Source organism: Podarcis muralis, chromosome 4 (assembly GCF_964188315.1).
Source record: "Podarcis muralis chromosome 4, rPodMur119.hap1.1, whole genome shotgun sequence".
NCBI classification, from domain to species: Eukaryota; Metazoa; Chordata; class Lepidosauria; order Squamata; family Lacertidae; genus Podarcis; species Podarcis muralis.
In genome coordinates, this window is record NC_135658.1 from 27,257,666 (window position 1) to 27,279,825 (window position 22,160).

General features: G+C 40.0%; 1 protein-coding gene across 3 annotated transcripts in view; it reads left to right on the forward strand.

Moving 5' to 3' along the window:
* PAN3 (poly(A) specific ribonuclease subunit PAN3) overlaps positions 1 to 22,160 on the forward strand; it is a 57,658-nt gene that overhangs the window by 8,993 nt on the left and 26,505 nt on the right. For 2 of the 3 annotated variants that reach the window (XM_028726400.2, XM_028726399.2), the window contains exons 2-5: positions 2,698 to 2,819; positions 9,394 to 9,460; positions 10,952 to 11,022; positions 18,475 to 18,636. In XM_028726400.2, the coding sequence (XP_028582233.2) occupies positions 2,698 to 2,819; positions 9,394 to 9,460; positions 10,952 to 11,022; positions 18,475 to 18,636 (422 nt within the window). The remainder of the gene's footprint in view (positions 1 to 2,697; positions 2,820 to 9,393; positions 9,461 to 10,951; positions 11,023 to 18,474; positions 18,637 to 22,160) is intronic. The other variant, XM_028726402.2, reaches the window with a different exon arrangement.

Sequence of the window (22,160 nt, forward strand, 5' to 3'; positions counted from 1 at the left end):
CATCTAGCACGGTGCATTACAGTTTTTAAAGTAGGCAGAAAACCTTTAAGTGGTCCTCCAAGACCCTCACCAATTTTCAAGAAGCCTATGTGGGAGTGGAATTTGGGAACCAGTTTAATAACGGCACAACGGCTCTTTGGACTCTCCTTGGGAGTGCGACTGTGGGGCTAGCCATAATGAGCTCCTGAACTTCAAAATTTACCCCCACTCTGCTGTCTGAGATAGATGTTCTAGTGGTGAATGCATAGTTGTCTGAGAGACAGAGGAGGATATGAAAAGAAGCCAAAAAGAAGGTATGTGCATGTGCATGTACATACATTATTGTAAAAATAAATAAATATATGAATTCCATCTTACATTTGTCCCAAGACTGAAATAGCTCAAGACCGCTGGCTTAAGGCCAGTTGGTGTGGGCTTTTGACTACCAAAATATGAGAATTCTCGGCATTTGGAGGTTTACTAGCTTTCTTTTAGATAAATTCATTTTCCAGGTTACTGGTTGTATAGGTTGATCTTGTTTAATATATAGCATTTACCACTCTTACTCATTTAACATTTCCATATGTTACCCATGTTTGAATGGTAAGGACACATAGAGGACTTGCTCAGTGGCTGCCCACAATGATGGAACTGTTTCCCTGGCATTTCACCAAAGCCAATTTCTGTAGATTTTTTTAAACAGCAGAATATATTTTCTAGTGGGTTGGAACTAAGCCGATAGGAAGCTACTTAAAATTACTGCCTATTTTGTTTTATGTGTTCAGTTGCCTAACTGTATAAGCATATTAGTTGTCTTGTGCTTTTAGGATTGGGTGACATATACAATCGTTTAGCATTTAGGAGAAAATGCTTCCCCATTGTTTGTCTTTTTTCAAAAGGCTATAACTGATATATGCCTTATGCTGTTGAAGTGATTTTAATTTAAGGCATCTAAAAGCAATAATTGTCAACTGTCCTCTAACACAGGCTCTGGTTATTTGTAAAATAAGATATATTGAAGAGCTTTGTTTTCACAGTCATATTGGTGGGGCAAAGAACATAAGATGCAGCATTCTTGCTCAGTGTAGTGAGTTAGCACAGTGCTGAGGAACACAAATAATGCTCTTGATACAAACATATGGTTGAGGTTTCTAGCAGAAATAGGTCAGCCGTAAGCTCCACATAACCAACACTGTCCCTGCTAAACTAAAAACAATTTCCTCTAGTTATATATGCCCTCCTATTTATTAATGCAGATTTTGAGCGCAGATTACAAGTAACAAGATTTTGTTAATTTTTTTCATGCTCTACTCAGCTTGAAAACTGATGTGCTGAAAATGTTAAGTTGTTGTTAAAAAACCCTGAAAATTGTGTCTGGTGCACTTTCACTAGATTTCACAGCTCTACCCGTTCAGTTTTTTTTAAAAAAAGAGTGATGTAACCTTTCTACAGAACTGAACGTTAATTTTTTTCAACCTATACGGTTACGGACTTCACTTACGCTAAAAGTGATGGAGCCAACAATTTCATTAACTAAAGATTCAAGTAGGGCTTCTTAATAAGAACATAACATCTGTTGTTTAATCCCTCTTTGGGCCTGTTAGGTTGTTCTGCCATCTTTGTCATGAGATTAGGAGAAGGTTATGGGTTCAAATGGTCCTCACCATAACTCCTCCCCCACATCCAGAAACTGGTATCTCAACTGGCAGAGCCTATGGGTATTTTAACACATGTTCTCCTTACCCAGGATAATGAATCTTGGTGATGAGTGAGACTGGGATAACACCTGAACAGGCTCTTTGTTTCCTTCTCCTGCTGTTGCCTTTTGCTGTACTATTCCAAAACAAGCTCCATTGTCTCATCTGTCTCCCTTTCTTTCTTTAAAACCTACTTCTTCAACAGCACTTCAGCAGGTACCTTCAGTAGCAGGTATTTCCTGAACATTATCTCTTCTGTACATCCTGCCGTTAGCTCTTTCTCACTTTCATTTGCTGTGCTTAGTAGTTAACATTTCTACTTTTTCAGTATGTGGTAAAAAGTGCATTTCTACTTGAGACCCTTAAACACATTTCTGACCCTTTACTTAATTTCATATGTACCACCAGTCACATGGTGCATGGTTTTCCAGCCCTTGTTTCGCTTATTCATTTCTATTTGTCCCTGCGGCATAGGGACAAGTAGCCCTGGAGGCGGCAGGTTTGCACATGTGTTCCCTTCCTTCACCTGGTTAAAGCAATATTGATGCTGAGGGTGTGTGTGTGTGTGTGTGTGTGTGTGTGAAAGAGGCATATGTTCAGGCTGCACATTTTGCTAAACAAAACGCAGCACAGTGTTACCTGTGCATATAACTATTGTTGTGGTAGGGCATTTTGTCATTCGTATCTTGCCCAGCACGGCTGCTTTTCACTCCCAAGTTGGTGAGAAATTGCAAAGTAGTCATCCTTATTTAGTGACCTACCACAGCAGCTTTTTCCTGTTTCACAGAAGTGTGTGTGTATATTTAGGCAGGCAGAAGTAAAAACATTACATTACACATATAAAAGATCACATAGAGATCATTACACACACACAAAAAAAAAAGCTTCACAGCACCATTAGGGCCACTTTTTTAAGGAAAGGGCTGATTCTGAGAAGTAAAACCTTTTTGCGTCTTACGTTCCTGGGGCCAGGGAAGGGTCTGCAAAGCTGATAGTTTTAAATGATTATTCTTTTTCTTAGTTGCAGGCATGGATGGAGGTGCCCTGGCTGAAGCTAGTCTTACAGACTCCTACTTCAGCACCAGCTTCATCGGAGTTAATGGGTTTGGAAGTCCTGCTGAAGCAAAGTATCCTATGATGCAGGTAATATTTCATTTGGTAAGCAGCTAGGTTAAAATGTACCAAGGATTAAAAATATTTCTGCAGCAAATAATTTTACTTCTAGCAGTTTTCTGCTAATTTTAGATTTCTCTGGATTGCTGTATTTTATTACTTCACATGGAGCAGCAGTAAATCAACTCTTCCAACCAATCTAGGAATCAACACAGTGTTTCAAGGAGTTCACAGAATATCTCCCCTCCTATTCCTTACTGCATCTAAGAGGCAATGGCTTCAATAGGAGATCCTATGTGAGTTTCATCATGGAATCTCCTTCATTTAGGAGATGGGAGAAGTACAGTGCCCAGTGAGGGAATTCTCAAGCCAGATATTGGTTTATGATCACTCTTTATGCAGAGGGTTGGGAAAGGAGACATAGTACCGTAATTGAAAAAGGCCTTGTAGGTTGCTTAGTTTTGGGGCCTTTTTATTTGTTTCCCAGAGTGCAAATGATGATGCACCACTTGTATACACACACTTTCCATCTGGTTCAGTCTGGGCTTTTTTTCCTGCCCTTGAGCAGATCTGCAAAAGTGCTAGTTCTCTAACTTAGGAGTACATCCCTCCCACAAAGAAATTGTCTTGTTGTCCGGTGGTACATAGGGATAATAAGTGCTGGACGTTTGACAGTCTGCTGTGTAGTGGTTAGAGATAAGTTTCTGTAAGAATTTTTTGTGTAATCATGTAGGCACCATCTGCTTTGAGTCTTTACAGCTTTGGATAGTTTTCTTTTTTGAAGGGAGTTGGCACTTATCTTGGCTCACACTGCTTCTAGCTATACCCATCCATTCTAACATATTGCAAACATTGGAGAGGCAGCAAGAGATGGAGTGCAAGGGTTTATCCAGATCAACAGTTTTAATATCAATTTGCTACTTATTTGTGGTAGGGGAAGGCACAGTGCATGTTGCATCTCAGAATCTATCAGTATTCACATTACTTTTATATATGTGTGAGCATGTGCATAATCTTGTAAGGAATTAAACAGTGGGGGGATTGGGTGTGTTTGGTCTGGACTAAAGCCTTTGTCATCTCATTTTCTGTAAATTTTCCTTTTCCTGTATATAACACACACACCCCCCCACACATTCCAACTAAGCATTTATGGCATTGCACCCATCCTTCAAGCAGCTTGTTAAACTTACCTATTTTTTAATAAAAAATATTAAACCTGGCTTTTAGTTCTCCCTGCTCCTATCATAGAATTGTAAAGGGACCCTGAGGGGGTCATCTAGTCCATCCCACAGCAATGCAGGCATCTCAACTAAAGCATCCAGGACAGATTGCCATCCAACCTCTGCTTAAAAACCTCTAAGGAAGGAGAGTCTACAACCTCCCGAGGGGAGTCCCTTCCACTGTTGAACAGCTCTTACTGTTTGAAAGTTCTTCCTGATGTTTAGTCGGAATCTCCTTTCTTGTAACTTGAATCCTACCCTCCAGTGCAGGAGAAAAGAAGCTTGCTCCATCAGGCGTATGACAACACTTTATATTTGAAGATAACTATCATATCTCTTCTCAGGCTAAACATACCCAGCTCCCTCAAACATTCTTCATAAGGCTTGGTTTCCAGATCCTTGATCATCTTGATTGCCCTCCTCTTCACCCGTTCCTGCTTGTCAACAGCCTTCTTAAATTGAGGTGCCCAGAATTGGACACAGTATTCCAGGTGTGGTCTGATCAAGGCAGAATAGAGTGGTACTGTTACTTCCCTTGACATGGACAGTATACTTCTGTTGATGATGCAGCCTAGAATAGCATTAGTTTTCCATCCACGCAAATAAGATCATGTGGGCTTGAAGGTGCACTCGTGCGTTTCCAGTGTTTATCCCTGAAAACTTGTAAAAAACACACCCCACCCCCCCGCAAAATCCTTCAGTTCCAGGGGCAGGGTGTACATGTGTACAGGAAATGCGGAAAGACTTGTGAAAGGACAGTGACAGATAAAAATGAAATGAGAAATGATGACTGCCAGTGCGGACATACCCTAAAGAAGAGGACATGAAATCCTCTGAAAGGAGAGGTAAATACAGTTGCATTGAGGATTTAGAATAGGGAGTCAGTTCATAAAAAGTACACAGAAGGATGTACTGCATCAAGTAAAAACACAATTTTTGGAGTTTGATGTTACAAAACTGGTACCACACTACATCCTGAGGCTGGCTAAATCATCTTGGATCATCCATTTAACTAAAGCCATTTCTTCCTCCCATCACATCACTGCTTCCCGCTGCTAATATAAGGAGAAAAGTAGGTTGTTACGTTGCTGATTCCCAAAGATTCCCAATATGACTTTGGTTTATTCAGATAGCTTTTTGCCTTGTTATTCAGACAGATTTGTCCTTTAGCAGCAGAGACTCGCAGCTTTTTAACAGACCTGTGATAAAGTCTCTAGGGTGTACTATGTCACTAGCTCTGACGTTGGTTCATAGATCTACCCAGTAACATCAGTGAGGTTGCAGATTCACCATTGGTCTGATTTCTGAGACAAATGTATGCTGATTGGCTAATTACTTCATGCTTTCTTGCTTGTTGCTACTTGGTGGATCTGCTTTGCATTAAGGTTGCATCAGGGCAAATGTTTTGTGTTTTGTGTAATTTTGTTCTTAATTTCATGTTTCTGTGAAGATTGAATTTTCAGAATTTTGTTCTCTAAAATATTTGTTCACACTCTACCTAGATTGTTTGCCCTGTATGGCGAAATACAGCGAGGGCTAGAAATCTGATATCACAGCTTACTGTGTTTGAATAGAAAGATAATATAAAGCAGGTGATTGTCAATTCAGTACTAATGTAAGTAATTTCGTTAGTTGAATTGGCATAAGCAATCTGTAGTGTGTAGCAGTAATTTTAGATGATCTCAGTTGGAATGCAGGTTTTGTATTGGATTTATGTGCCCATAACACTGACCATTTGGTGACTTATTTGGGAGTGTAACGCCACTTAATTGATAGGTAATACTGTTTTGTAGCTGAAAATGGACTGGTGTGAGTTTTCTGTCATAGATTACAGGATGGTGGGTAGGGGAAGAAAGACAGCAGCAGAGCCATGACCCATAGTGAGAGTGGGTCCTACTTATGTGGTAGTGGCAGGTAATGCTCCCAGGTGAGACCTTACTGTTTCTGAGAATGAGTGGCAAAGTAAGAAGTCACCTCTCGGACTAAGGGATACAAGGCTAAGAACGCAGGGGAAAGAGAGGCCACTGTTTCCGGAGAAGCAAAATATTGGGTGTGCTATGAAAGAGTCTGCAGGTAGGATGTGCTTGAGTGTGAAATCGAGGTGTGAAATTGAAAGATACTGGGAGGGTTGGTCTTGTGTGGGTTTTGCAAGTTTTTTTTGGCTTTGTAAAGTCTAAAACGAGACATACTGTACGCCACGTTGAGACTTCTGGATAGTGCATCCCAAAGTCAGTTGACGTTTTTACAAGTGCCTACTGTACTCCCAAGATTTAAGCATTTTAGAAGTCTTAATTTTAAGTAGTCTTTGCAATAATTTTATTTAGATTTGACTGCTTAATAATACTGAATAGGAGAAATTATGACTTTTTCCTCTACCAAAGAGTGAATCCCAGAAAGATTTGCATCCTTGAAATAATTTTCTCTTTCATGTGACATATCTCATTTTCACATGACATATCTCATGTCTCTAAATGTGGCCTGTTCCATAACATGCCTTTTTCTATGGTCACCTAATGACTGCTGATAGTCTTCATTTCAAATAATAATCTGATATTATGGAATAGCAGCCTGGCCCTATTGCATAAGAAGGCACTTTCAGACCCTGAGTCTGCATGCAAGGTGGGGTGGGCAGGATAAGGAAGTATCGTACAGTAGTAGTCGTAGTTGTAACATCATCATTATCATTACTCACCCTGTACCCTAAGGTACCAGGGCAGATGTCAAAAAAAAGTTTGATATTTTGGAATGTGTGTGTAAACTTCTGCAAGAAAAGTAGTTGGTAAAACATATATTTGCTGAGACCACCCTGATTCTTTTTCACAAGGGTTGTTCTTCTCTATGAGAAATAATTCTACTATAATGCTTTCTATCAATTTACCTAGAATCTAAGCTAACTGTCCTGAAATGTGTTGACTTCTCCTGTCTCAGTTTTTTTAGCTGCTTTATGATGGCCATTTCCCAGTTTTCCAGTAAGAAGGTTGATTTTCCTGCCTCATTGTGAACTTTTGTTAGGATATCAGCAGTGTTCACATAGATGAGTCCTTGAGCAGTAGGGTGTATGAACATTAGAAGAGTGAGCTGGATCAGGCCCAGCAGCCCATCTAGTCCAGCATCCTGTTATCACAGGGGCCAAGTGGATGCCTGTGGAAAGTCTGAAAGCTGGACCTGAGGAGAACAACGCTCTCCACGCTTGTGATTCTCAGCAACTGACATTATGCCTCCAACAGTGGAGATCGAACCTAGTCATCGGCTAGTCACTGTTGATATCCTTATGCTTCATGAAAGCTTTAGTATTTGTCAGTTAGCTGTAGAACCTCACCTCTGTTTGATTCAATTCTTCAGATGTTAGCCCTGAAAAGATAGGTTCAGGCATGGGTATCAGTCAAGCATTTTCAGCAGTGAAGGCTGATGCAAAGATATAAGCTTCTCTGCAATCACCCTGTTCTCCCTTAGCTTCTGTTTTGTCATCTAACAATCCAACTAGCTCCCTGGCTGTCTTAAATGTTACAGCAAGCCTTCCAAAGTTGAGGAAGAATCGTTTGGGTCTTCCTTTATTTACATTGTCTGCAAGGATAATCTATATTGTAATCTATAAACTCTGTGAATTAACTAATTTTCACATACTGGTTATTTTGAATATTTTTAGGTAATTGGGGAGTGGGAAACACATGTATATTGAAGTCCCATTGCCCACTGGAACTCTGATTCAGCTCTTCACCTGTGGATTATACCAGTCATTTTCTACATATTTTCAAGCCATTTTGAGCCAAGGAATCAATAACTTGCTTTTTCTTAAAAAAAAACCTGCATTGCTTTATCAGCATAGAATTGCAGAACAAACATAGCTCTGTTCAAGGGCCAATGATTTGAGAAATTGCTAATTGGTACTTTTCTGGCTCTGTGTTGATTGGATAAAACCGTTAAACTTAATGAGAGCTATATGTGTAGAAAGCTGTTTTAGAGAAAATAAGACCCCTTAAATGTTGGATCTTATATTTTGCCTGTAGCATCTGAATGATGGGCATTTTTTGAGGCTTTATTGTTTTTTGCCTGAAATCTAAATAGGCCATTATGACCTATTTGGATCCATAGCAACAGTGTGTTGCATCCTGAATCATACAAATTCAGAAGGATCAACATGGAAGTGAGCGGTGTCTGTATGGAAGTTAAGAAAAGGGTTTGTGGTTTAGTTTTTTGATGCAGATTTTTTTTTACAGTATATGCTGACTAGTGGTGAACACTCTTGTCTTTTACTCTGATAGTCCCAAAGAGTTCTAACTCTCTTAAAGTCCAGATCTACTTTCATTAGGATTCTAGGCCCCATTTTTCAACTCTGTGTTGATAAGGGAGTGCCCTTGGCTCCATAGAAAGTAACACATACCCCCAACACAATTTCAGGAGTCTCACTTGGCCTTCTGTTGAACCTGTCTTCTTTTTATCTGGGTACAAGCAACCCCTGATTTGTGTGGGGGATGCGTTCCGATTCATCACACACAACGGTATAGCCTGCATAAGCCTGCTTGGCCTCTTCCGCCCCCACCTCCACTTCACCCCCTTTTCCAGCCACTTCCAGGTTACTGTGATGCTTGCATGTGAGGTTGCGCACATATTGAACACCTGTACAGTGGTACCTCGGGTTAAGAACTTAATTCGTTCCGGAGGTCCGTTCTTAACCTGAAACTGTTCTTAACCTGAGGTACCACTTTAGCTAATGGGGCCTCCCACTGCTGCCGTGCCACCACCATGTGATTTCTGTTCTCATCCTGAGGTAAAGTTCTTAACCTGAGGTACTATTTCCGGGTTAGCGGAGTCTGTAGCCTGAAGCATCTGTAACCTGAAGTGTCTGTAACCCGGGGTACCACTGTATATCGGTTGTTGCCTGTACTTGTAATGGATTCAGGGAAGTTTAGGATACATATCTGTCTACTGATACATGGGATTTGTTTAGGCAATTTTCACTTATTCCTCCTCCTCCCTGTGACCCCTGAAAAACCTCTTCAGTAAATTAGGGGATCCTCCAGAATCGGAAGCAAGAATTAGCAAAACTTTCCCCTCCTCCAGCACAAGCTTCTCTTAGTTTAGAGTCACATCTGTGGAATGGAAACTCTGGATCCAACTCGATGTTTACACAATGTTCTTGGCTAAATGAAAATCAGTGTTTACTTGGTATGACTTTATATTAAATGTTTTAACTAGTTACTAAATGCTTCCTATAGCTTTTTATTTGGACACACCAATTTGTGGAGTCACAGAAAGCTAACGCTTTCATTAGCATTATATTGTAACCATATATTTATTCATCCATTTTCAGTGTATGGGCTAAAACTGCACATGATCCCTATTGTTGTATTCACCATGCAATTTTTCTTTTTCTTTTTCTGCAGAGGATGACAAATAGCAGCAGTTCCCCTAGCCTTCTTAATGACAGTGCCAAGCCCTATGCAGGCCACGGTAAGAAGTTGACTTTCTTAACAAAAAAATATTTAATATTTAACAATATGTTTATGTTAATATTTAGCAATATTTATGTTAAGCTATTTTTATGGGGGCAAAGCTTTCAATCTTTAATGTGGTTTGAAAGAAGTACTGTTTTTGGGAGACAGGGGGCGGGCTCGTGTGGAGGACTCCCTGGTCCTGAATGGGGTAACTGTGCCCCTGAAGGACCAGGTGCGCAGCCTGGGAGTCATTTTGGACTCACAGCTGTCCATGGAGGCGCAGGTCAATTCTGTATCCAGGGCAGCTGTCTACCAACTCCACCTGGTACGCAGGCTGAGACCCTACCTGCCCGCGGACTGTCTCGCCAGAGTGGTGCATGCTCTAGTTATCTCCCGCTTGGACTACTGCAATGCGCTCTACGTGGGGCTACCTTTGAAGGTGACTCGGAAACTACAACTAATCCAGAATGCGGCAGCTAGACTGGTGACTGGGGGCGGCCGCCGAGACCACATAACACCGGTCTTGAAAGACCTACATTGGCTCCCAGTACGTTTCCGAGCACAATTCAAAGTGCTGGTGTTGACCTTTAAAGCCCTAAACGGCCTCGGCCCAGTATACCTGAAGGAGCGTCTCCACCCCCATCGTTCTGCCCGGACGCTGAGGTCCAGCACCGAGGGCCTTCTGGCGGTTCCCTCATTGCGAGAAGCCAAGTTACAGGGAACCAGGCAGAGGGCCTTCTCGGTAGTGGCGCCCGCCCTGTGGAACGCCCTCCCATCAGATGTCAAAGCGATAAATAACTACCTGACATTCAGAAGGCATCTTAAGGCAGCCCTGTTCAGGGAAGTTTTTAATCTGTGATATTTTACTGTATCTTTGGTTTTTATGGAAGCCGCCCAGAGTGGCTGGGGAAACCCAGCCAGATGGGCGGGGTACAAATAATATATTATTATTATTATTATTATTATTATTATTATTATTATTATTATTCCTACCATCAGTGCTAGGAACCTTCAATTGTGCTTCTTTTCCATATGGGAGTCATTTATAAGTAAACAAGGAAGATTTTAAGGGATGTGTACATTAATTTTGAGAGCTTAAGATTGCAGAGGACATCATGCAGAATTATCTGGTAGTTGAGAAATTCGACTTAAAGCACACACAACTGTGAATTAATTAACATATGCCAATGCTAAGTTAACTTCTGATTTCAGTAGGACTTAAATGCTGATATTGATAAAACATAGCCTCTATACAAGTAATCTCCTAAACTAGCCCTTGTATTCCAAAGTCCAAAGAAATTGATAAGCACCACAGTTTTACAGGGCATAGTGATTGTTAACAGAGGGGGAAAGTTAATTCCACTGAACATGCACAGTTCCTTAGGCACATGCCAAATTATTTTCTGGCTCTACTTTGCAGATTTCAAACACTAACAATGTTATTATATTATATTTAAAATATATTATTATTTTATATCTGTATGTGTTCTGTAACCTTTTTTTCCAGATTCTCTTACTTCACCTGGTTCATCCTTGTTCAACGACTTTGCTGCCCTCAGCTTATCTCAAAGGAGAAAAGTAGGTATTGCCAGAGTTTCTAGATAACAAAAGAGCCACTTGCTTTATTACATACAGCAACTGATAGCTTACAGAGTAGCATCAATTAGATATATGGCCATATGTAATGCACATTTCTGGGCATGCATTTCAGTTCATTTACACAATTGCTTGTAATTGTCCAGATCAGTGCACTCTAACTTGATTCTTCCCCTCACAATACAAGCAATGCCTTTCCACAATGTTCTATTCAGTGCAGTTTTTTTTTTAGAAAAAGAGGTGTCGGAACTCACCATGAATGCCTCCCTTGTTCTCTTATAATGGCAATGGCACTCACCTGAGAGGTGCCGGAACTGAGTTCCGGCTGAATAAAAGCCCTGGTTCTATTGCAATTTGTGGTAAAGACAACATCTTCAAATAGGTGTCTATCAACCTTTATTCCAAACAACTCTTGATAAATCCGCTGTTTAAGGAGAAAACTTCCTGCAGTAGTCACATTACATAGAGCCATGAAAAATCTGTAAACCATAGACTGAGTAGCTTTTACTCTACCCCTGCAGAGAATTAAAAAATTATGATCATTAAATGTCCCCCAACTTATCAAAGCAGCCACTTTCCCTTTATTGAACTTCTGAAGGTTTCTGTTGTAAAATTTTCAAGGTTAGTTAGCTTTTCTTTGCTTGTGAAAATTGCAATAAGAAACCAACATTTACAATTTAATATTATGCCATGTCCTTTTTATTGTTTTCCCAAGTAACAATCTTTTATGTGCCACTTCGTTAAATGAATGCTGTTCTTTGTTGATATTGAAGACTTCTGATCTCAAGACTTCACATTACAAAAAAAATATGAGTTAAGACTTTTTTGTCTTCGCTAGGCAAGGTTTGACAAAATCTGGGACATTGGCCAAAACTGATTGGTCCCCAAGCACCTTTTCCCTTACTCTTTTCGGCTGTAATATATTAAAGTACAGTGTAAAAAAAATGGTTCATTCTCAAGGGAACCAAAGTTTAACAGTACAATTAGCAGAAGATTTTTATTGGCTGAATAGAGAATAACAAATAATTTGACTGCTGTCACAAACCGAAGTGACTTTTGGGCTTCTTGTTCTTTGGGTTGATACAGGCAGTAGTTTGTTTTAATGCCCCACTGTCCTATCTGTGTATATATAATTTTGCAGGTTTTTGAAGCATTACAAAAACAAGTTTGATTTTTAGCAAAGACATATGGAGGGGAAAGGCAAGTGTGTCTGTGCAGATGGTGATTGCTTTATTATAACTTAAGGGAACACACAAGACCACTAACAGGGTTTTCATCCCATCTAAAAGTATGTGAAGGCATAGTTTGCATAAATAAATCCTTCTAAGAGAGAAATACACATGTGCTTGGATAATTGCAATTGCTCAAATAAAAGTCACTGTGATGTGCAAGTAATGATGACTGTGTGTACATCCCTAGGTAGGGGTGCTGACTCATACAAATGAGGTTTTGACACCTGGCCTTATTGCAAGCCCATCAACAGCCTCACACACTCAAGGAGGTGGTTGGATGATTGCCACTGAATGTACAAAGCCAGTTTGGGGACCCTGAACAATATACTCCCACACAAGCAGTTCACCATTTACTTCATTCGCAAAATAGCTTCTGGGTAATACATTTCAAGATTAGGGCGTTAGGTTGTCAGCGATTTAAATAACAGGGATTTATGAGCAGTTAACTGTCAGAATGTTATACTAAGATCTGCTGCCACTGAAACAACGGGGATAATTAGCAGGGGTGGACTTTGGTAATATGGCACCATAAGTGAGGAGATAATTTGGCGCCCTCCCCCATCTTGGTTTCCGTTCTGCACATCCTCTAAAGTGCAGTATGCCATAGTTTTGCGTCCTCTTGGCTCGGCTTTCCTGTGTAGGAGAGCTGCACATACCATCCTAAATCTTGCGCTGTAATTAGCTGCCTGTTAATGTTGTGCACTTACATTTAAGCCAGTAGAATATAGGAAGTTTTGATTGTTAAGCCCCTCTGTGGTGCATATAGAAGACTCAAGTGTTAAGTGCATTGCAGTTTTTGTTCTGTTACACTCTTGTTTTAATTTTGTAGGAGAAATTTGCTGTTCTGAGCAATTAGGGTGCACTGTTGTGGTTCGGAAGGCCTGAATTTTTTTTAAGATCTGAGGAGCTTTTCTGTAAAAAGCGTCTTCTTTCCTTGTGGAAACATTTTGGATGGATTTTGCTTGAATCTCTTGTGTCCTAAAAGCTGGGCAAATAAAGCCTACGGTGATGGAATTAGCATTCTTTATAGTAGTAGTAGTGGTGGGTCTTGGTGCTATAAAAGAGGCAAAAAGACATTTTCATTTTTATTTTAAAAGGGCTATTTGAGATTTAAAACATCACTGCAATAACATTCTGCTTTTCCGGTTATCTTTGTAGTTTGAGACTAGCATGTATATTGAAGTTACTTTAAGTTCTCTTTCTGGTCTGCGGTTTCACAGCAGCCAAAGTTTTTGTGGAAGGATGGCATTCAAGTTTCTTAGTTAATGGCTTCAGCTGCCTGTGCGCCTTTACTCATGATTGAGGGATTGGGTCACAGGATTGTGCTATTTGTCTACTAGTCCCTTCTGTCTCGCTCATGTACAGCCAGATTAGTGGTAAGAATGCTCAGTTTTGGTACAAAAGTAGCTACAAATTGTGCTTAAGTGTGTGACATGCGGGATACACACACAAGAAAAAAGGACATTATATTGTAGCCATTCCCATCCTTTTAATTATTGCTAATGACTGGTATGCATTATAGCTTCGTTGAGTTTTCTAGGTGCAGCATAACAAAAGCCAGGATTTTGGTTGTTCAACCTGTTACGTCTTCAGTTACGTTGCAGATGGAGGAAATACTGGTCGCTAAGGATGTGTTGTGAAATTGAATTTGCATTTTTGACTTTGCAATTTGTGTCTCAACATTTTAAAAATGTGGTCTTTTAAAGAATGTTGAGAGAGGCAACTTTAATCTATCGTTCCATTAGTTAAAATGAAATATGTGGCATAGCCTAAGAGTTAAAATTTAACTCTATACTTAAAAATCCACCAGAATTTAACTCTTTTCTCTGACTTCCAATATTTATCTTCACATTTTCAATTATTCTCAAACATTGGGGCCATAGCTGTATAAGATATAAGACAGTGATAGCTAAAACCATTCCAGGTTTTGCCACTCTTGAGTGAATCGCCCCCACTCCAGTGTCTCATATTGCCAAATGCTGAGCAGCATAACACCATAGCATGGATTAGTAACTAATCAAGAGTTGATCAGGATGTTTCCCCTTTTTCGCGTTGGTATTTTACTGCTTCCTCTTTTCAATTGTATATATGCCGATTTTATGAGAAGGCTCTATCATGTACCCCAGAATATAGGTAATACAAGCATGTTAGAGTTCTATCCCCCCTTGACATACATGTAGGACTGTTTTTGGAAACGTGTTCAGTCATGTCAACCCCAAGACCAGGCACATTTTACCCCATCACCTATTTCTTGTGAGAACAAGGTCACAATATTAGCACTACTTATCCAGTGCTGTTGTTGGTTGTTTAGTCATTAACCATGAAGGTTGCTAAATTGGGCCATGTTAGCACTTTATCCAGTTTAAGCTGAGTATTGGTTTTTCTACAGTTTTTGGGCTTCCAGCTTAATCATAGCCAATGAGGTTAATCCAAGATAATTATTGCTAGTTTAAAATTTCCCCATCTTGCATTGATACATACTTGTTTCTGAATAAATATGGACTACGCTGAAATTGCCAGACCCAAGGCAAATCCAGTTTCTCATTTTATCTGTTTCTAAAACCATTAGTCACTGTTGGGACAAAACCAAGAAACAGGTGACCGTAATATGAAAAGATCCATGCAACTGGACACTCAGTTCCCAGTCTCAATCTTGCCAAATCTACATTTAATCAGGTTAGGCTATTGTTCTTGGTTGAGTAATAAATGCACCCAGATATTGCAAGGGGGAGGTATGAGCTACCACATCCACTCATTTTCCTGTTTTTCAGATCAAAATTGTCCTCTCAGGGTGTGTTTCCCTTTTCAGATGGATATGCAGCACTGGATGCAGTGATTTTGAGCTGAAAAATAAGTAGCAGGGAAAGAGTTAGGCAGTTCTTCTCCAGCCACTACTGACTAAAAATTGATTGAGCCTTGGAAGAGACATATATAATTGAGTCCTTGCTTTGAACAGAGTTGGCTTTATGGAAAAAAATCCTCAGGAGATCTGAATTGCTGCTTAAGTGCTTGCATAGCTGGTAACCTAAACTCTTATCAAGATCTGCATAAAACTAGTTGGACACATACATTAGGTATTATTAAAGGCATGGTTTCTTGTCCAATTTAGTCATGTTCTTTAAGTTTAGCTTGACAAATGTAGATACGATTTCTTTTGGCGTTCACTTGTTTTATTTGCACGAAAGTGTGTGTATATATTTAAAAATCTATCTTCTGTTTTTTGAAAATGAACTGTTGCAGTCAACATGCTTCATATGCACACGTTTGTCATATAAGCAATGGTGATTTCAATGTTTTGGGGAAAACCCCATTTAGAACAGGTTGGATGAAATTTCATTATTAGTTTAATATTCCTGTGGATGTTGTCTTCTGACCTTATTTAAATATTCAGAAAACAATTTCATATCTTTTTGCTCTGGGTAATGTTCTTGCCTCTTGATGGTTCTTTAAATATCTTTGTAGATACAGTGGTGCCCTGCAAGACGAAATTAATTCGTTCCGCAATTTTTGTCGTCTAGCGAATTTTTCGTCTTGCGAAGCACGAAATCCCATAGGAATGCATTGAAAATCAATTAATGCGTTCCTATGGTCAAAAAAAGTCCAAACAAAGCCAAATTTGGTACAACAACAGTTTATTAACTGCTCTTTAAAGTCACACATACTGTAAAGAGCAGTTCAAAAATTGAAGGGAAAATAAATTAACTTTATAAACAAAACATGTCTTTGTTTTTAGACAAAGAAAACAAAGTCGCGAGACGTTTTTGTCTTGCGAAGCAAGCCCATAGGGGAAATTCGTCTTGCGAGGCAAATCGAAAACGGAAAAACCTTTCGTCTAGCGAGTTTTTTGTCTTGCGAGGCATTCGTCTTGCGAGGTACCACTGTACTGAACTTTGGCAGCACACTTCTGAGAATTTACAATGGGTTGTTCATGCAGAGATTGGATGGCCATCTACCATGGATGCTTTAGTTGAGTTTGCTACATTACAGGGCATTGGACTAGATGACCCTTGGCGTCCTTTCCAACTCTACAATTCTGTGATTCTCTGTGTGGGGAGAGGTGAACTAAACAAGTAGATATTGGATTCAAGCATCCATGAGATCTCTGTTTTGGAATTAATATGTCTTCAATGAGGAGCGTAAGCTAAGGTCTGCTTCCAATCCATTCCTGTTAAAAAATGAGAAGTAATTTTATCATGGGTCCATCCTAGGATAACTACATTGCAAGTATTTTGTATGGGTAGTTGTACTCCAACTTCATTAGAGCATTTGGGGAAGACACCCCTGGTTTAGAATAATTGTGAGACAAGAATTTTCCATGGGTATTTTGAATGGAATATATACTGGAGGAGCAAGCAGTACATCTATATCCAGCTAATTTTCTTGATGAGCCACTTAACTGAGCAATGGACAGTAAACCAGCTGTTCAGCTTCAATTTCTTAAAAGTTATCTGCTAGAAAACTTTATTGCTGCATTTAGTAGTAGGCACTGCACCTTAGGGCCAGCTTTAACCCAATGTCTGACTTCTGCTGTAGCTTACTGAATACTTATTTTGATGAGCAGGAAGCTTCTCTAGTGATATGAGTTTATGGGTCATTACGTGCTTGCTTATTATATACATCTCAGAGTTCATAATTTTATACTGTCTGAAAACTCAGCAGGGCTTTCTTCACTGTCAGCAAGGACACAGCTTGTAAATAAGGATAGTTGCATTTCATAGTAAACCTTTGAGAGCGTATTGTGTGTGTTTTTCTGAATCGTTGAGTAATTACTGTTCTTGGAATTACTTTTATTACTTCATATTTACTTTGATAGGCAAGATGATACCTTTCTTTTATAAACACATCTGGGGTTTGAATGTACACCTTCAAAGCTTAAAAATACAAGTATTTCATTATCACCTGTGTGCACCAGTAAAAACAGTTGTAATAAGAGATTATATGCCTTTCTTTGTAAGCAACTCTTTGCGACTAAATATGTTAACTTGACCTGGACAACATCTCAAGGAAAAATTATCTATCTCCTTTTGAGACATTTATGCCAGAACTTCCAAGGTTTCTCTTTTGAACAGTTGGATTGTATTTAATGAAATCTTACTCAGAGTAGACCCACTGAACTTACTGGGCTTAAGTTAGTCAAGTCTACAGTGGTGCCCCGCAAGACAAATGCCTCGCAAGACGAAAAACTCGCTAGGCGAAAGGGTTTTCCGTTTTTTGAGTCGTTCCGCAAGACGAATTTCCCTATGGGCTTGCTTCACAAGACGAAACGTCTTGCGAGTTCTTGCGAGTTTGTTTCCTTTTTCTTAAAGCCGCTAAGCCGCTAATAGCCGTGCTTCGCAAGACGAAAAAACCGCAAGACGAAGAGACTCGTGGAACGGATTAATTTCATCTTGCGAGGCACCACTGTACTGATTTCACTGGGCTTACTCTGCCTATATTTGTTCGTTTACAACCCATTATTTCCAAGCCCAGTCCTTTCTGTCCTCTGGAATCTGTTCATAAATTCAGGTGTCAGAATATAGTATCCTGGTTGGAGGTATGTAGCAAGCAAAGCTTTTAGTTTGACCTGGCACTACATATTTCAAACAAGTCTTAGTTTATTTGAAGTGATATAGATGTGACTTTTCTAATGAAATGTCAGAAATATTAGGACCAGCTTGTTCTGCAATCCTATTGGATTTTCCTGGGAGTGAGTCCTATTAAATTCTGTGGGACTTACAGTATTTCTGAGTAAATATGCACAGGATTGCACTGCGAGTCAAGGTGGAATCTAATTGGTGTCCCCAATTGGGAAGTGGAGGGAGAGTGATACTGTCTTCCTACTGCTCCCCATGCCGCCCTGTTCTGGAGTGTCCCCCATCTCTCTGGCACTGATGTTTTATGGGTGCTGCGGGGGGGGGGGATGGGGAAAAATGCCTCCCTTTCTTTTACATTAGTAGGGGTGTCTATCTGCAGGATCAAAAGTTCCTCAGTTAAGTGCAAGGGCACCAACTGGAACCCACTCCAAACTATTTTTGCTTGTTGACTCCTCTCAACTTCCTTTTCCAAGCCACGGCAAGTCAAATGACCAGAGTCAGAAATTTTACTTGCAAATTGTTTCCTATTCCACCAATCAAACCAAATATATGTTGTCATCTAGTTCTAGTTTGAGTTTCAGACTAAGGGATGTTGGGAGTGCCCTGGTTTTTTTCCTTCTTTTCCATAGCCAAGGAAGTATCGACTGGGGATGCTGGAGGAGAGAATAGTTCCGGTGGGATCAAAGGCAAGAAAATCAAAGAACACTATTGGCTGCTTGGCTGACAGGTGTAAAACAGGAGTACCCATCAATATGGTTTGGTGGAACAGAGTCACAGAAAACAATTTACAGGTAAAATTACTTTTTTCTAGTCACTTTAATTAATTTTGGCTACTATTTTTATTTTTTCAAAAATGCTGAAGTTAGATACATATGATGGGCCGAAATTTGGCTGAAATCTTCACAGGTCAAATGTACAAATGACAACAAAAGTGACTATTTAATAAACTACACACTTCCCAACTAATGTTCTGCATCATCTAGTTTGGGTGGCAAGAGTAATATATTTAAAGAAAACACCTTAGAAGTTGAAACTTATTTTCTTTGAAATAGCTGAAATAATTTGAACAGTATTTAGACCCTCCAGATGTTGCTAGACTGCAGCTCCTGTTATCGCTAAACATAGGCTGTGCTGGCTGGGCTTTGAAAAGTTGAGAGTCCATCAACATCTGGAGAACCGCAGATGTTTCAGAGAGCAATCGTAGTGCAAAACTATGTTATCTTATTTGTACTCCTTATCCTAGCCCACAGAAGAAACTCACTCAGCATCTAGTGACTTTAATTGCCTTTGGTTATCTTTGACGTTAGTATGAGGAGGAATAGATCTCTGGCACTTTCTACCCTGTGATTTCTGCCCCTAGGGACTTTCAATGGGCATTATTGCTATATGTTGTGTTGAGGCTCTAGATGGGTACTTGTTCCAGTGGAATAGAGAGGCACACTCAACCTCTAAGTTAAAAACAGACTGAGACAGGAGTAGTTCACAGAATTAGCATGAGACTGGGAAGAATGGTCACCCAGTGAATCCCCTCCCCCCCATGTCTTACTGTTCTTGTTTGCTTCCGCTGTACATGGGAACAATAGCATTTTTACTGTTCTTTGTATAAATCATACTAATAGTTTTCTTGTGTAGTGCCAGGTAGTTAATGTGGCTTGTAGGCTATATTGTTGCACAAGTCAGAGGCTTTACAGAGGATGTTTTCCCCTTTAGGACTTGACTTACTCAGTGTTTGCTTTGGCTGATCTTAGGGTTAGAATGACCTGATTTCAGTTAAACTGTGATTTGAAGTTAAGTGTGTCTTTGGTTTCACATCGGAAAAGTCATACAAAGAGAGAGAGAATGAACTCAAGCTGATTAATTTAGTGTTGCTGTTGTGGTGGTGGTGTTTGTCAGTAGTTGAATTTGGGTATCCAAGAAGGAAGAATGGTTTGCAGCATTCCATATTGTACATTATATAGAGAAGTCACAATGCATGTGCTAAGTAGGTTGCCGAACTGAACGGTTTTGTAGAAAAATGTGGCGTGTTCAAGTTTGCATTCCCCCCCCCCCCGTCTAGCAACTTGTGTTTCTCACTGCGTATGCGCGCGCACACACACACACACACACACCTATATACACACACAGATTGCAACCTTGGTTATTTTAATATATGAACACCACATTCTCTTCTGCTTTTATGTAAACCATGGAAATTTTACTTCTCTATTCCACTGAAGAGCTCAATGTTGTGTGCTCCCCGCGCCCCCCAAAAAGAGTAAGTTTGTCTGAGAGAATGTCACAACTGTTTTTAGTTGCTAGGTTTATGAATATTGAAAAGAGCCAGATTGATGTATATAAACTAAGCACATTTGCCTTGTTTGTATGAATGTTGTACTTCAGTTCTTGCACATCATGTATGATTTAATGGAATCTACAGCATTAAATCGCTGCGTTGTGGTATAATACGCCACTTGCAGCAACATCTGTAGTAATTGTAGATTTGGCCTGTACATTCTGCAAACCTCTGTTCATACATGTTGGTCCCTTAACATGCTTCCATTGCAGCTTGTGAAACAAAGATGTAGGGTCTCATTGTTAGAACCCAGAGCCATTGCCAACGGACCAGGCTTCAGCATCAGCATAGCAGCAGTGCTGTTTCAGTATAGAAGTGGGGATAAAAGGCCCCCCAATGCAAGAATGATTTGACTTAGGAGAATCTCAAGCTGATATGGCTCTTACAGCCATTTAGACTACACTAGGTGGCCTAACTTGCCCGTCCTCTTCCTCATGTTCACCTCCATGCTCCTTATCTGCAGCACAAATGAGCCAGGAAAGGGTGTGTGTACATTGTGTGGATTGCAAGATCTGCAGCCAGTGGATGAGAATCCAGCCCACTGTCTCATGCTACTGAGCTCTTTTAATTGTCACACTTCTAATTAATTTCACTATATTGTAGAGGTGGTTGATTTGTGGCCAGTCTGTAAACCTCCCGAGGATTCTGATACTGGAATTAGCCTCATACTGGGATTCTGAGAATCTTAGTGAGGTGGCAAAGCTGATGTTTATGATGTTTGTTATAATACATTTTTGCCTTATTCTGTAAATGAGACATAAAAGTCATGATCTGAGGCATAACGGGGTCACATTATGACCATTGTGTTTTGAGTTTTTTATCTATCCATGGTGATCTCTTCTCAATATAAACTATTCTAGAAAGGACCATAACTTGGTGTTTCCTAAGGGCAGTTAAAAAGTTCATGCATGTGCCATTAACTAGGTTTTGATCAAGCAGAGTTTGTAATAAGACACATGGTTTCTTGCTGCTCTGTAAATTTAAATAATTTGTTAGCATAAACCTAACATGTACTAAAGTTAAAAAGGACCAAGCAAATTCCAGAAGTGTAGTTGTGTTAGTCTGTTATGACGCCACAATCTCTTGGCCTTCAAGGCACCGTAACATTCTTTGTTGAATCTTGAGAAATTCAGAAAAAACACTTCCAGGATATTTCAGTTTTTTCCTGTATTTTAGAGTCTCATTTCAATTAAGCATTCAGATGTGTACATGATGACAGATTTGGCCCTTGTTTGGGAAATTGTTTACTCTTCCATCTAAAGAATTATGTTGTGACCCTTAGTTGGAATTTGTGAATGTACTAGTTTGCTCCTGAACAGTTACAGCTTTGAGTTTTTCCCTTTTGTTGCTTCCTTAAATAGTAATGCAATTCTAGAAAAGCAATTTGAATTTATCCTTCTAGACCACGGGTGTCAAACACAAGGCCCGCGGGCCGAATTCGGCCCGCCAGACCTCGTCATGTGGCCCGTGTAGCCGCCGCCAGCCGCCAGCCTTCACCTTTTATTCTCACTTTTTTTTTTTTGACACAAGAAAGCCGCCTCTTCAGCGAATGCACGGCAGCCTACAAGCCAGAGAACATCTGCCCTCTAGCGCCGCCGGCCGTTCTACACAGGAAACCTCCACTTTACATGCATTCAGGAAACCTCCACTTGTTTTTATATTGAGCGCGTGCAGTAATAATTGAATGCAGTGACAATAATTTATGATAATAAAGAGTGGACACATAGTCCTACAGATACAACCGGCCCTTTGAGGGTGACCAAACTGCTGATGCGGCCCTCGATGAATTTGAGTTTGACACCCCTGTTCTAGACCATGAATGAAGAACCCAAGGTCTGTGGACAGTAAAAGACTCTTCCACATCATTTCTGTGTAACCACTGGAAACCAGCTACAGTGGTGCCCCGCAAGACGAATGCCTCGCAAGACAAAAAACTCGCTAGACGAAAGGGTTTTCCGTTTTTTGAGTCGTTCTGCAAGACGA